Source organism: Ambystoma mexicanum, chromosome 5q (assembly GCF_040938575.1).
Source record: "Ambystoma mexicanum isolate Mex_15411 chromosome 5q, UKY_AmexF1_1, whole genome shotgun sequence".
Taxonomy (NCBI): domain Eukaryota; kingdom Metazoa; phylum Chordata; class Amphibia; order Caudata; family Ambystomatidae; genus Ambystoma; species Ambystoma mexicanum.
The window spans coordinates 845,034,530-845,049,725 of NC_090933.1; the positions used below are offsets into that span (position 1 = coordinate 845,034,530).

General features: G+C 47.5%; 1 protein-coding gene across 2 annotated transcripts in view; it reads right to left on the bottom strand.

The window, feature by feature from the left end:
• The window catches only part of TMEM64 (transmembrane protein 64), a 315,517-nt gene that overhangs the window by 138,882 nt on the left and 161,439 nt on the right, over positions 1 to 15,196 (bottom strand). For both annotated transcript variants that reach the window (XM_069621336.1, XM_069621335.1), the window contains exon 2: positions 8,838 to 8,993. In XM_069621336.1, coding sequence (XP_069477437.1) covers positions 8,838 to 8,993 — 156 coding nt within the window. The remainder of the gene's footprint in view (positions 1 to 8,837; positions 8,994 to 15,196) is intronic.

Consider the following 15,196-nt stretch of genomic DNA (forward strand, 5'->3'; position numbering starts at 1 on the left):
CCGCCAAAGTAAACTAAAAGGACAAACTGAATAGAACGAATAAAGTAGACCATAGCAGTGAAGTAGATAAAAAGAATAAAAGCGTACAAAAACAGTAATGAGGTCTAAATTAATGGAATGGATGTAATGAGTGCGATGGTCAAAATGAACAAAATGGGCAAAATGAATTAAAAGAGGATGGAAAGATGAATACAAGAGACTGATGAGTACACAGACAGAAGACACTGACTGTATGCATGCATGGCATAAATGGAACGTACAGAATAGATGATTCAAATACATGAGACGGGTGTAGTGCACGAAACAGATAGAGAGACAGAACGGATCCAGTGTGTATGACAAATGACATGGCCTGAATCGATAATGCATGATGAAATGAAAGAAGCGAATGGAGCAGTTGAAATCATTAGAATGGATGAAGCGCAAGAAACGGATGAGTGCGTTGAGCAGAAGAGTATGTAGAGGGGACGCGTGTGCAGAGCGCGGACGCGTGTGCAGAGCGCGGACGCGTGTGCATAGAGTGGATGAGTGTGCATAGAGTGGATGAGTGCGTATTAACGAACGACTTTGTAGAGTGGATGATTGCATATAGCAGATGAGTGCGTGGAAAGAAAGTTCATAGAGCGGATGAGTGCGGGGAGCGGGTGGGTGCGCGGACCGATTGAGCGTGCAGAGCGTGAGGGTGAGCAGAGCGTGAGGGTGCGCAGAGCAGGCGAGTGCGCAGGGCGGATAACTTCGTAGGGCAGATGAGCGCGTAGGGCAGACGAGCGTCTAGAGCAGATGAGTGCCTAGAGCGGATGGAACGGGTGAAGTAGATGGAATGGGTGACTTATGGGTGACTTATGTGGATGGAACGGGTGACGTATGTGGATGGAACTGGGGTAATATGTGAAAGGTATGGGAAGTATGTGGATGGTACGGGTGAAATACGCGTATGGAGTGCATAAAACAACTTAGAAATGCACAAAACAGATCCAAGTACATGGCACAGATTCAAATGCATGGAATGGATTCAAGTGCATGGAACGGACCGGAGTGCGTGGAGCGGACAGGAGCGCATAGAATTGCACGATTTACATGGAATGGTTTGGAGTGCATGAAACGTTTCGAAAGAGCATGTAACCCATCATATCACATCACCACGCTTACTCTCTTCTTTACACCACCATTCAACTAGAACACAGAGCTACTATGACACCATTCGTTATAGCTGTTCTCATACCAACGAACACATACTCTTGATCTCTCAACCACCACACCTACCGCTAAGAAGCAGCGATTACACGATTACCGCACCAGCTGCACACATATCCGGTGCTCACACGCACCTTTGACTCTCTCTACTGACTTGAACATCGGTTCCCAAGGGCGTTCAACCTACCTGCGCTTTTAAACCATACCAATGGTACATAAGGCGCTATATAAATGTAAAGTAACATAACATAACTGGGGGTGCAAGGTCCTTCCAGTGACAACATGTGTGTGTGCGCAGTCTGCGAGCAACACAGGACATAGCCCTGGGCGCAGCTCTTGTCCTATCAAGATTGTTATCCAAAATTAAATTCATGTCCCTGCCCTTTATGATTGGAACCGCAATGTAGCCCATAAGCAGGAAGACTACTTTGTCAAAAAGTTCAGGGGAAATCAAGATTGGGCCCAAATGCTTTCATAAGCAGATATTCCTCATTGGATATTACACCATGTAGGACAATGAATCTGCCCTCGGGGTCCACGTGGCTCTTTAATATAAATTGAATGGATTTGTGAATCAACGTCAGGACTCACCTGGATTGAGTATGTCGTGTAAAATCTATTGGGCCCCCAGGTTGGCACCAAGCCTGATGTGAGGCGACCTGTGGCACAAGTCTCTTGTAAAAGGAGTATCTTCACCCAGTGTCTGAGCATAAGCGGTGACTCTCCGGGCCTTTGTGAAGTTACTTAACCCCTGAACATTCCATGACATTAGTTTAATAGGCATGTTGTCACTTCAGGGAACATCCCAGCAATGTCATCTCTGTGCAAAAGAAACTGTGTGGTTGATAGTTACATGTTGCTTGCTCACCCCGTGTACTGTCACGACATCCCTGCCGTTTTCAACATAACATTCCCCAACAGTAGCATCCCCCTCCCTCACTGCCACAACCCAACCAGCAGAGACAGTTCCGGGTTATCCAGTAAGTCTTTGATAAGGTTCTCCGTGGCCTGCTCCATGCGACCCTTGAGTGCATTCTCCTGAACCCCCACGATGCAGATATTATTCCTTCTCAACCTTGACTCCAAATCGTCACATTTCGTCTTGACGAATTTCATGTCACAGGTGAGGGTTGCCACGGTATACGGGAGTACGTGTAGTCCATCCTCGTTCGCCCAATCCTGGTTTCGGCCTCTGTGATCCTGGCTCCCTGCTGGTCCAATTTGGATTTGAGTGACCCCACATTGTCATTAGTATCGTCGAGTTTTTCATGAAAGGAAGCAAAGTTCTTGGCCATGGATTCCATCATTGTAGTCAGATCAGGGAGCAGAGCTTCCGGTGGCATGTCAGCATCTTCCTGACTGGGCAAGGACAGCCCTGATCAGGTTTGGGTGCCGCTTTGGCGAATTTGTCCATGGCTCCGACCTTATTGGCTCCTCGGGACCAGACATTATACAGGTAGGTATATATTTTCTTGCGGCGCGGGCAATTGGCGGTAGGGCACCGTCAGTCAGTACAGGCGTGGTGGCTCGGGCTCTGCAGGTAGGGCTGGTATTGCGGGAGTAACAGGGGTCCCGGTGTAGCCCTGGAGGGACTCACCGGCCCCGGGGGTCAGAGCGCGCTTCTCAGTGCAGTACCCTGGGGAGGATGCTGCGCCTGGGGTCTTGAGTATTGTTCAGCACAGGCTAAGGGCCAGGTCGGCACTGCGGTAGGGTCCAAGTTGTGGGTCGAGGAGCGCCAGTCCACTATTCCCCTTTCAACTGACTCGTGCCACGTCCATGCATTTGCTCGGGTTAATAGTAGAGAGCCACACAGGTGGAGAGATGGACCCCCGGGATCACTGGCACCAAGGGGCACCCAGTCCTAAGCAGATACAGGTGTTTGAAGTGGTCCAGATTGAGTTCTATGTGGGCCAGGTGACCATCGTGTCCTAGGAGGCAAGTGAGTGCCAAGCCGGAAGGTTCGGGGGGACCGCCGTATAGCAGGGGCACATGGTAATGTCACTGTAATTTCGCGGGAGGTGCAATCAACAGAGCTCGGATCCGATATCTGATGGCTATTTGGAGGACCACAGTGGTGGCAACAGAGAGGGTGCCAGTGAAGACCACACGGCAAGCAGCTCAATCCAGGCGGGGTGGGTTACGCCAGAGTGGCAGTAGAAGATATGAGGGACTGCTGATATGCAGCCAGTGTCTAGGTCCTATTAGGTGGCAAGCTGTGTCTGTGGCATGGTGCTGTGGCTGAAGCGGTGTGCTGGGGCAGACAGACAGTGTGCATGCTGGGACAGTGTTGCAGATAACAGGTCAAAATGGGTGGCGTTGGAAGGAGGGGGCAGCAGGCACCCCGCCGAGACTCCCGCCGTCTAAAATAAAATCCATTCCAGCAGCGTATTTCTGGGCCACCTCAATCCCTCTCCCCAGACAGAACACCTACTTGCTGTACTGTGTCTCCAGGCATTGACCATCACAGAGGGGGCTGGCAGTGTCACATTATACGAGGGTAGTAGCCACCTTAGGCCGCTCAGCGGTCCACTCTCCCCCGCAGGAGCACGGGCGGGCCAGCACATCCCGCGGCGTCCCCTGCACTCCCCACTGTCCTCGGCGGGGGAGGTTTATAAGCACAGTGCGGACCTTCAAAATCTGTCAGGGAGCAGTGGCACGCCTGCGGCAGCTCCAGGAGCCCAGGAGGAGCAACCGTGGCCCCGTGCTGGTGAAGGCGAGGTCCTCAAGCGTTCAATGCAGCCCCCTCCTGTGGCGCAGCAGCACGCTGGAGGACACCGTCGCTCCGCTGCGTGCCGCACAAGCAGGCAGACTGGGGGTTCGGGGGGGGGGGGGAAAGGGGGAGCAGTTGGTTGACCCGCCCTCGGAGCGTGGACAGGCCGGGATGAAGCTGGCAAGCAGCCGAGGTGCAGGCGTCGGCCACCGCAGTGCGTCAGCCCGTGCAGGTGGAGCACCCCCCCCCCTCCCGGGGCCCACAGGATCGATTGTTGCTGGGCAGGGGAAGCAGGGCTGACCGGGGCTGCAATCACGGTCCAGTTGGCTCGACCCAAGGCACAGGATATAGATGTCAGGTGCCGTATGCAGGCAGGTCTCTGCCTCCAGGGAACAGACACTAGGAGATTGCTGCGGAGATTAATGGCTTCCCAGGCGGCCGCAGGTCGCACGTTGGCGCGTGGAGTTCACACGGTGGATTCTCCGAGCAGAGGTATCGGTTTCGCCCAGGATTGGGGCTAGGGGTGCCTCTGCCCTTTACGGATATAAATCTTCCTTTACCAAGTTCAAAAGTGCCAGGAGACCGCTGTTATAAGCATATGCCTGTTGGTATCATGCAGAGCTGTGGAGCTAGGCAGCCATCTTTGGGCTGCTCAACAGCGCCCCCTGAGATTAGGTCTTTTCAACAAAGTAAACATGCATTCTCCCTGAACGAAAAAGAAAGACTGAGGTATGCTCAGCCTCAACACTGGTTAATGGGAGTTAAACACTTTATTTTATTTAATTCTGATTTTATTGAGTTTTAACAAACAAGGAAATTAAGTTACAGATGCAATTAAAATATATAAAACAGTGTTGCACTGTATACCTTCCCCTCTTCCCAATCAGCCCGTAACTCCAGGTTCGAACTTACATTTCTAACTCAGTTTTCTGCCCCCCCCCAAACGCACCCTCCATGGCTGAGTTCTGGAATGGATATAAGAACCTTGGAAGACAGACCATTTTGATTAAGTTTAATCTCCCCATCCATGAGATAGTCAGCTTTTGCCATTTCGCCAAGTCATTGTGGGAACCAGCTAGGAGTTGGGGGGAAATTAGCCTCGTAAATATATTCTAGCTTTTTGGTCAGGTTTATTCCTAGGTAGCGGAGAGTGTCGTCTTCTATCACTAGCCCCAGCGACGCTAGTGCCACAGCGTATTCGGGGGTAGGATCTTGTAATGGAAATAGGATAGATTTGGATCTATTAATTTTAAAGCCCGAAAGTGTGCCATACTCTTCAATCAGCTGCAGTGCTCTTGGTATTGATGTCACAGGGTTTGCGATGTGGAACAAAAGGTAAATCGGCATAAAGGGAAACCTTGTGTTCTGTTCCGGCCACTAGAATCCCCGGGCAAGGGGTTCCACAGAAAGCGCAAACAGAATAGCTGACACAAGGCAGCCCTGCCTCGTGCATCTGGTCAGATCAAACCACCTTGAATATTCTGAATTGACCATTACGGATGCCTTCGGGGATGTGTATATGGCTTTAACTCCCATACAGAAGGTCGGGCCTAGTCCAACCTTCGATAGTACTGCTTCCAGGAAGTACCATTCCACCCCATCAAACGCGTTCACGCGTCTATGGACAGAAGCACTGGGTTGGTTGTCATGGTCTTCGATTCGTGTATTAGGTGGAGTGTCTTGCGCATCGTATCAGTGTCCTGTCTATCCAGAATAAAACCGACCTGGTTGGGATCAATCAATTGGGGCATATGGATTGCTAGTCTTGCTGCTAACACTCGGGTGTAGATCTTCGCATCTATGTTAGGGAGAGAAATGGGGCGGTAAGATCCACATTACTTGGGGTATTTGCCTTCCTTAGGTATCACTGAGATTAGTGCCTGTGAAAACGAATCAGGTGCCACTCAAATTTGTAGGATTTCATTAAATAGGTCGACCATGAAGGGGAGGAGGGAGGTGGCAAAGGTCCTATAAAATCTGGCCGTGTAGCCATCGTTTCCGGAAGCTTTCCCTACTGGGAGCCATTTAATAGCTCTTTCCACCTCATCTGTTGTGATGGGGGATTCCATCTCTTCTACCGATTCTCGGGAGAGTTTTGGCATTTCTATTCCTACCATATAATGTTCCACTTCCGTTCCCACAGCACCCCTCTCGGATGTATATAGGCGTTCATAGAAATTAGCAAAAGCTTTGGGGATTCCCCTCAAGTCTCTCATATTGAGATCATCAAACCCTTGTATATCCGCAACCCATCTCTCCGCTCCCTGCCCCCTCAACCTGGCCGTCAGCAATGCATCTGCTTTATCTCCCTTTTCATATTGTTTCTGTTTAAGAAACTGTAGTTTGCGTATCAGCAGTCCTTCCTCTAGGCATCTAAGCTCTTTGCTTTCCTGCACTGCTTCTGCAATTTTTGTAGGCCTGTCTTCATTGGTGTTCCATGCCGCTTCATCTAATTGGGCAATCTCCTTCCTCAGTCCGTTTTCTATTATGGCCCTTTTCCCTCTTTTTTTCGCCGACCCCTCTTTAATTAGGATGCCCCTCCAAGTTTCCTTTCCCGCTTCCCATACCATTCTCTTGGACACCTCTCCCGTATCGTTCACCTTAAAATACTCATCGATCTCGATGTCATCTCCTCTTGGAAGATCGGACCCTTCCACAGAGATTCATTGGAACATCACTTTGAATTTTTCTGTGGTAGGGCGTGTAGTCCGATGTCTATCATGACCATATCATGATCGGAGCATGAGATTGGGACAATATCAGGAGGTGTTTACTACTGCATTTATTTCCTTAGAGAGGGAGAGGTAGTCTATCCTAGTAAAGGTGGAGTGTTGGGCCGAATAGAATGTGAACCCCTTTACCACAGGGTGGGAGGTCCGCCAGGCTTCTTGCAGACCATATACTTGCTTCATTCCTACTACATCCGCCCACCCTCCGTCTAGTGGGAGGTGTGCTTCTGGGTTGCCCGCCCGTCTATCCAAATTTGGGTCGACCCATAAACTGAAATCTCCTCCTATGATAATATGCCCTGCTGCTGCCATCATTATCTTCGGGATCGTACATTAAACGAAGTGTGATTGGCTAGTATAAGGGGGAATAGAGAGTCGCTAAAGTAAGGACGGTATTGTGTATCCTCCTCACCGCTACCAGGACCCTCCCTTCCACATCTGCCATTTGTATTAGTGATTCAAATTTGGGCCCTCTCCTGACTAGTATGCCCACTCCTGCCTTCCGTAGGGGACCACAGCTCCAGTGTTCAGAGCCTACTTGGAGTACAAGACTTTACGCTCTCCCCCCCGTAAAAACCTGGTTTCCTGGAGGAAAAGTACATCCAGATGTGCTCTTTTAAATTCCCTATTCACTAGGGATCTTTTATTGGGAGAATTCAATCCCTTCACGTTGAGTGTTGCAACCTTAAGTGATCTCGGTTTACTGTCCGAAGACTGTACCGCTATAGCCCTTCTTTCTTCTATTCCACGTATACAGAGGTGACATACAACCCACCCATGAAACATTGAAGTACCATAAACCTGTTTTGAAACAGTTAACTCTGCCCAAACCCATTCCCAGAACACCCCTTAACTCTTCCCTCCCCCCCATGGCGTATGACTCAGCCAGGTCATTTTCACCTGGTCGATCCCAAGCCACCAGTGCAGAACATGCAACCCACGGTCCTGTCTATTAACACCACTAACAACTTTGAGCCCCTTTTGGTTCGAACACCTCCCTCATTACCTTTAAGGTCTGTTCCATTTATCGCATCTCGTCCTCGTATTACGTTCACAATTAGGTGAGGAGCTCACTGCGTTATTCTCAAGCTTCCATTGTCATCAGCGAATAACCCCTTTATGAGACAGATTCTTTGCAGAGGCATAACCGTTATTGATCAGTGCTTTTCAGCAGCCAACGGCTTTAAAATTCTGCACCCGGGGAGCCGTTCACCCTCCTGTATTTTCTAGATCCCGGGATTTTCTTATGCCTTGGCCCCTGGAAGCGCCATTGTTGTTCCACGAGTCTCCTCTTCCGGGTTTTGTCCGTTGGCTTGGTTGTTCAGGAGGTCTACGATGCTGTTGCTTATGTCTTTTTCAGTCTGCAATACTAGGCCTGAATGGCTTGCTTACAACTCCTACCTCGAGAGTGGATCGCAAACTCTATGTAATAATGGTAATGGAGCCGGCGCTGGTAATTGCCTGGAGGTGGAAGTCGAGGGGTCCCCCTCAGGAACACGAATGGGTCGCTAAATTGTGGTCTCTGGTGGCTGTTGAATGGCTTACTTATTCTATTCAGGGCCAACACATACGATTTACGTCGGACTGGGCCAACTTGCTAACTTTGTCCCAAAGCTATGGAACTATTGGGCATTATTTGCCCTCAGGACGAATCTGATTTGTGAAGATTTGGGACAATTACTCACAGCTAAGCTAAGATGAAGTCGGCTTTCGATCCTGATTCATAGATTCACCCTGGCACTCTGGCCGAAAGACTTTATAGGGGAAAGAACTATGTGTGCAGTTCATATATCAAGAGTTGAAAATAGGGGACCTGTTGGATCGGGAGGCGGGGAGGGATGGGGGGGGGTCAGGTGGGGTGTGAGTTCAGGAGGGAGGGGGGTGTTTCTTTTGTTTTCGTTGACTATCTGTGATGCTTTTATTGAAAAAGTTAATAAAAACGTATGGTAAAAATGTTTGAAAAAAAAGGTCAATCACAATACTCTTAATAAGGTCACATTTTCATGTTCCTGAAATAAATACATAAATATATTTAAATGAAATAATTTCGATTTTCTACAAACCGATCACTGCACAGCTGCTTAAAGTATATATTATGAAAATATGTATTTCTTTACATGCGCAGATACATTTGCCAACCTCAAAAAAAAGGATTCAAATCCATCATCAATTCTTGAACAAACATTTTCAGTAGTCCTACATACCTGCAAACTAAATATTAAGTAACCACTGATGCTTTGCTCTGCGATGACATCCTCCATTGTTCGCAAAGTTGTTCCCAAATATGAATTCAGTAACTGAGTAGGAAACAGTCCAACAGAAGATGCAAAGAGATAGTTTGGTAAAGACAGGTCTGTAATCTAAGTAAAAAGGGGAAGAAAAATCAAAAGGTTCCAAGTTAGCTTTGTGCTGTAAGAATCAGTCAATAACCATTTTCCCGTTCAAGTGTCACAGAAAAGTTCAGTTGCAACAAAAGAACCAATGAGGGAATCTCTGGCCTACAGTGATCAAATGAAAAATGCAACAAGTACTCATTCTAGGGACGCTTATTCTATCCAGCACAAATGCTATTCAATGCTTCCAACACAAGGCAGAAAAAATATCATAGAAATGGTGACTGCTTCAAGAAAAAGCTTAATCAGTATTCTAAATAATACATCTGTATTAAAAAACACAATTCAGCACACATGCAGATCTGACGGGCTCACATACAAAGCATTTTCCTGCTAAACATGAACCAAAAATATTGCTGTCACTTTTCATGGAGTACGGGCCCTACTGCGCTTGTCCTTACTAAAGAACAAAGGGGTGTGCCACAAATCGAACAAGCAATGGCAAAGCAAATAGACAGGGATGTTTTTAAACAGCAAAAAATGGCAGTTACTCAGCATGGTAACTGCTGTACTCCCAGTCCCGCGATCCCTTTCCTCAATACTTCTGGGGCATTCTTTCATATGGAATAGGGCTAGAACTGTTTTTGTAGCACCCAAATAAAGTGTCCTTTTTGAATTTGTATGGGGGGGGGGGAACATGTGCCTGTGCGGCAACAGGCTTCGCCCTTCAGTCCTTTTCCACCCAAGGTCGGGTTCGGACTGTAAGCCAAGGCATTTTAGGGGGGCTGGGGGATGAAGGCGGGCGAAGCCTGTTGAGAAAGGGCACTCTGGACCAGGAGTACAGAAGTCACTATGGCGAGTCACTTTTCCTTACACCTACATCCTGTCCCCTTTCCTGCATTCCACTGGGAGACTCAGAAGCATTCAGCTACCAGTGGGTGAAAAGTCCTATGTTAATTTTTTTAGCTGAAAAGTTTGCCGAGTGATACTTAACTGGGCATCCACCTATAATAAAGATGCAAGTTCAACGCGGTAGAACGGGACGCACTGATCCGCTACGAGACTTGCACTGTAAAAGGTGAGGGGGCACTTTCTGATATCTGTGAAATAAAATCCTTAATAAAACTAATCCATAAATACAGGAGCACAGATAAGTATAATCAAACTTAGTGGTAGAACGAAACGGAGTAAATAGGCCTTAAAAGCTTGCTTTTACTTTAAACGTGTGTTAGCATTTTGTGCACGGCAAAGGCCACCGTGGCTGGTGATTTAGCACAGAGTCTGCAATCCCAGGCCAGCGCTGAGAGAAGTACACAGTGATTGTTATTTTTCGAGGTCACAGATTAGAGCTCACAGGTTTCGCCAACAAATAAGCAATACATGACCATTTTATAATTCAAAATCATTTATGAAATACAATTTCCTAATGGAGTTGAAAAGAACCACAGCAGTTTCAAATTGCCCCGTAGGACATTTTCCCTGGGAAACGGGATAGAGTGTCTCGTATATGCAACATTTGTACAGTAGTAGGTCTGTGGTTCAAGGCTCTGATGGTGTCATGGTGAAAGGCCATTCTCATGAGAATCTGGATGAGGCGACCAAGGCAGACTATTAAAGTTCTGCTGGTCGTCTGAAATGTTTCAATGATTTAACATTGTGCTGTGGGAATTAGGGTGGATTGTGACATCACAGGGTGCAAATGGGGTGGTGTGAGAAGGTTTGTGGACCCAATAAGGGATCACAATGTATGCTTTTCTATACCGGGTCAAAGAACGAAGCCCAATCAGATTTTTGTGGGGAGATTATTTCATGTCGCACTATCACAAATAATAATTACTTGCAATGTTTAAAAGTTGTAACCTGAAGGGTGTTTCTTTGACAGCACCTTTTCATGCAGTACTGTTCCGCGATCTGAATTTGCTGACCCAGCTGCAACTGGGGCCCTGAATAAATATTTCTTGCACTTCTTTTTGACTACTTTTGTAATTTTTTTTGGTGAGTTCTACCAGGCGACCCCCGATACACACCCTTGAACTCCAAAAGTAGTGTTTACAGAAGGCCAATGGAAAGGCCCATGTATCAGCCTTTGCGTTCAAGTACCAATGAATGGGAATTTGGAAAGCCTCTGCCACAAGATGAGCATGCAATCCTTAAGGTTGAGGGTACCTCTAAATGGCATAGGATTCTAGTATTCTAGTAGACATGATCGCACCCATGAGGGAATTGTCGTTTTGGCTCCTGGAGAGCTTTATTGGATGCTCCAAAGATCACAAACACCTGTGCAGTTTTTCCAAATTCCTTGGTTCTATCCAAGAAGAACTTTAAGGCTCTTCTGACATCCATGAAGTGGAGAACCCTTTCCGCCACAGAAGACTGTTTGGGAAACAAAACCTTGTCTCTATGAAATACTGTGAACAGCTCTTCATCTGAAAAAGCGTGTATATTGCGAACACGCCTGGCTGATGTGATCTATATGAGAAAAAAAACTTGTTGGGATCCCATTTAGGATGAGGCGGCCTAACTGAAGGAAAAAAGGTGACAAGAGGCCATCAAAATGCCATTTCACCACTGTACTGGAGATTGACAAGCACTGATCATCAGAGTTCTGGTATGCACCCAAGGCAGATGGGTAAGCCCTGCACGTCTCTACTTTAATGCCCGAAGTTGCAAATAAAATGGAAACAAATCACAAGATGTCTAAGGAAGCCATGAGCAGGTCCTTTTCTGTCTTTAGAATACAGTAACAAAACTAGAGCCACTTGCTCTTGGATTGCCATTGCCTTTCTTGCAGCTTGAATGATTCGCATTTTGTCCTGTGAGGCCAAGCAGCCCTAATTACCAGATTTCACAAATAACAGAGCAGCGAAGGGGCCAGATTAGGATGGACAAATATGTAGCTTTCAGATCCACCACACAGATCCAGTCTATCTGCTTATGAGCAGACTGATTCGCAGCTGGAGTGATCTTTACATTTTCTTAGGGCAGATGCAGGTTGAAATCCACCAAATCTAACAATGGTGCACAGGAAAGCCTGGTTCGGTTTTGCCACAGTAAAACATCTTGCCTTTTTCCAGGGAATGGCTCTTCCTATACGGCTTTCATCTTGATATATTTTGAGATGTATTCCCTCAAGGAAGGAGCCGAGAAGCACACACCTGCATCCAGGGAGGATGGCAAACAAGGAGAGAGGGAAGGGTCAATCTTAAATCATCCACAGGTAAGAAGTGATGGTACGCCTGGACTTCAAATGAAGGGAAATTCTCCCTTCCATCTGAGAGCCATGAGACCTACTAACTCCATCAATTAACGGGGATCTTGGTTGTGGTAGAGGAAGCTTTTGCTGTAGGGGCTGAGAGGCTAAATCCCTTAAGCAGAAGTAGGTTCCTTGTCTGTAGTGTGATGGAACAAGTCAACCCCATTGAAAGGGAAGAGAGATAAAGGACCTTGTCCTGAAAGTCATTGGAAAACTTGGTTGTGTGTAGCACCTATGGCCTCAACGCAATGAGGTGTCAATGTGAGCAGCCTCCCCAAGATCCTGCACAATTACTCAAGTATCCAACAGACTTCCTTTGAACTGGTCCACATGTTCAGCCAAATAAAACGTGAGATCTTTCCAGAGTCTCTGGAAGGCAGCAGTCAGTAGGGCCTTTACATTAGCCTGACGCAATTACAGCAATGAATTTGTGTAAAACCTTGTGTAAAGCCTCAAGAGTATAGTCCATAGAGACTGTAAATTAAGTCTGCCTGGAATACATGGTGGCATCTGCCACTACCAATGAGGAGGGTTGAGGGCAGGACTCCAGTGAGACCCATTAGGCTTATGAAAAAAAAGTCGATGTGAGGTATCGGCTAGTATAATTAAGGGTTACAGAGTGAGATTTCATCCAGATCATGCTGCTTCTGCAAGGATGTCTTTTTTGCGGTTAGGACCATTTCTGTTGGTGGATATTCCAGCATGGGAATCGCCAAGAATCCCATTAAATCCACAGGTCTATCATGGAACGCTCTTGATTAGGAGGGATTTCTTCCTCTTCTGCGTCCAATTCTCCAGTTCTGTGGGGTGAGTAGAATGACTCTTGGAGTCGGGTGTTGAGTCCGGGATGTGAAGGGGTGGCTACGGAGGAGTTTATGTGATTTTGACAGGCTGAAGAGGATCTGTGACCTTTCAAGCTGGCTTCAGCCGATCTTGTGGTTTTGAAATTAGGTAACGAAACAGATTCTTAAATTACCCCTTCCTGGCTTCAGAATGCATGAGACAGTGGAACTTGGCACAAAAAGTAATCTTCTGATGATGAACTGCTCTGGCCTTCTGGTTGAGACACAGGTCTCTGGAGGTACCAGTGGTCTGGAACAAGACTCTTAAAGCTGGTTCCCACGTCAGCCTAGCCAGCCATTGGTTCACATAATATACTGGAGAAGATGTGGGGGTGGTGGGGGTCAAAGACAAAGCTGGCAATAACATCATTTGAGTTGAGGCTGATCACTCCACTGTGGGTGCAAAAGAATCTCTCCGTAGGGAGGCACTAGGAGTAGAACTTGGTCACATTCTAAAGATGCAGTCTATGTGAGGGACTCAGTGCTTGAGGTCCAACTCGATTTTGGAAATGTTAAGACTTTCTCATGTAGACCCTGATAATTCGAGCTCCATCACAGCAGGATTGCAAACTAAAGTAGGCCCGACTAGTTGCAACATCTTCAAGAAAGTTCAATCATTCTCAAGGTGGAACTTCTGAAGCATCAGCCCTTGAGAACGGACCCTCAGCTGGCCCAGTAACAGAATTGCCCCTTGCTGAGGGAACATTTAGACATGAACCACTATCATTAGCCCTACAATGGGAAACCTTGTTGCTGCTGGTCATATTTTTTGCCCTCAGTGAAGGAGCACCAGAGCAAGCACTGGTGCTATTAGGCCCCAATGGGGGATCCTCTACCTTACAGGTTGAGGAATTAGCCCTTAAGCGTACATTCTCGGGACGTGCCCTGGTATCCAGATTAGACCTCCCCCGCTAGCGCAGATCATTGGGATGACTTCCCAGTGATGCTAGAGACATTCCGGCTCCTTCTGCAACTAGATACCCCTGTGTAGAGATTCCCCCAGCCTGGGGTGTTCTGAAAAGAAGAATAAGTTACTTTCTTACCTGGTAACGTTCTTTCGATGGGATGGTCCGACGACGTATTCCATATCTATGACATGTAATCACCACAGCTGTGCTGCTTCGGAAACTTTTTCGGCGTCTGCGTCCATGACGTCGATGCGCCGTCGTCGAGGACCACGTCCGACGTCATCCGATGTGATAAGTAGGACGCACGCCGCCTGTAGCCTCAGTTGTAGTTTTTCCCCCCAGAACGTGTGACATTAGTAAACTGCCAGTCAGACACAAAGCCTTGCGAAACGTAAGCTGCAATCGCAAAAGAAATTCTGCAGCGGGGAAGGCAGGGCGGGAGCGATATGGAATACGTCGTCGGACCATCCCATCGAAAGAACGTTACCAGGTAAGAAAGTAACTTGTTCTTCGAGGGGATTGGGTCCTCCGACGTATTCCATATCTATGACAGACTCCCAAAGCAGTACCAGAGCAAGGAGGAGGGAAAGAATTTAGAATCAAAATTTAGAATAGCCAATCAAACAGCAGAGCAAAGGACCGCCTTGCCAAAGGCCAGATCCTGTCCTCGGATGGAATCGAGGGAATAGTGACGTACAAATGTATGTACTGAAGCACAGGTGGCTGCATCACAGATGTTGCGAATAGGAACACCCCTCTGCAGGGCAGTAGATGCAGCCATACCCCTGGTAGAATGGGCCCGCAAGCCAGCCAGTGGGTCCTTACCCGCCAAGCGGTAACACTCCGAGATGGCCAAAATAATCCAGCGAGACAAAGTCTGTTTTGTCACAGCTTGCCCCAAACGCTTTCCAGCGTAACCAATAAAGAGTTGATCGTCCACTCGGACCCGGGACATGCGTGAAACATAAAAGCTTAAAGCTCTCCTAGGATCAAACCTATGGAGCCTCTCCTCTTCCTTACCAGGATGCGGAGGAGGATAGAATGCCGGAAGAACAACCTTCTGGGCCAAATGAAATTCCGTCACTACCTTCGGAAGAAAAGAAGGAAGAACTCTAAGGACAACCCTGTCCTTGTGAAATATAGTGAAGGGTGGCTTAACTGAAAGTGCCTGTAACTCACTCACTCTGCGAGCGGAAGTAACCGCAACTAAAAACAGTTTTCAGAGTT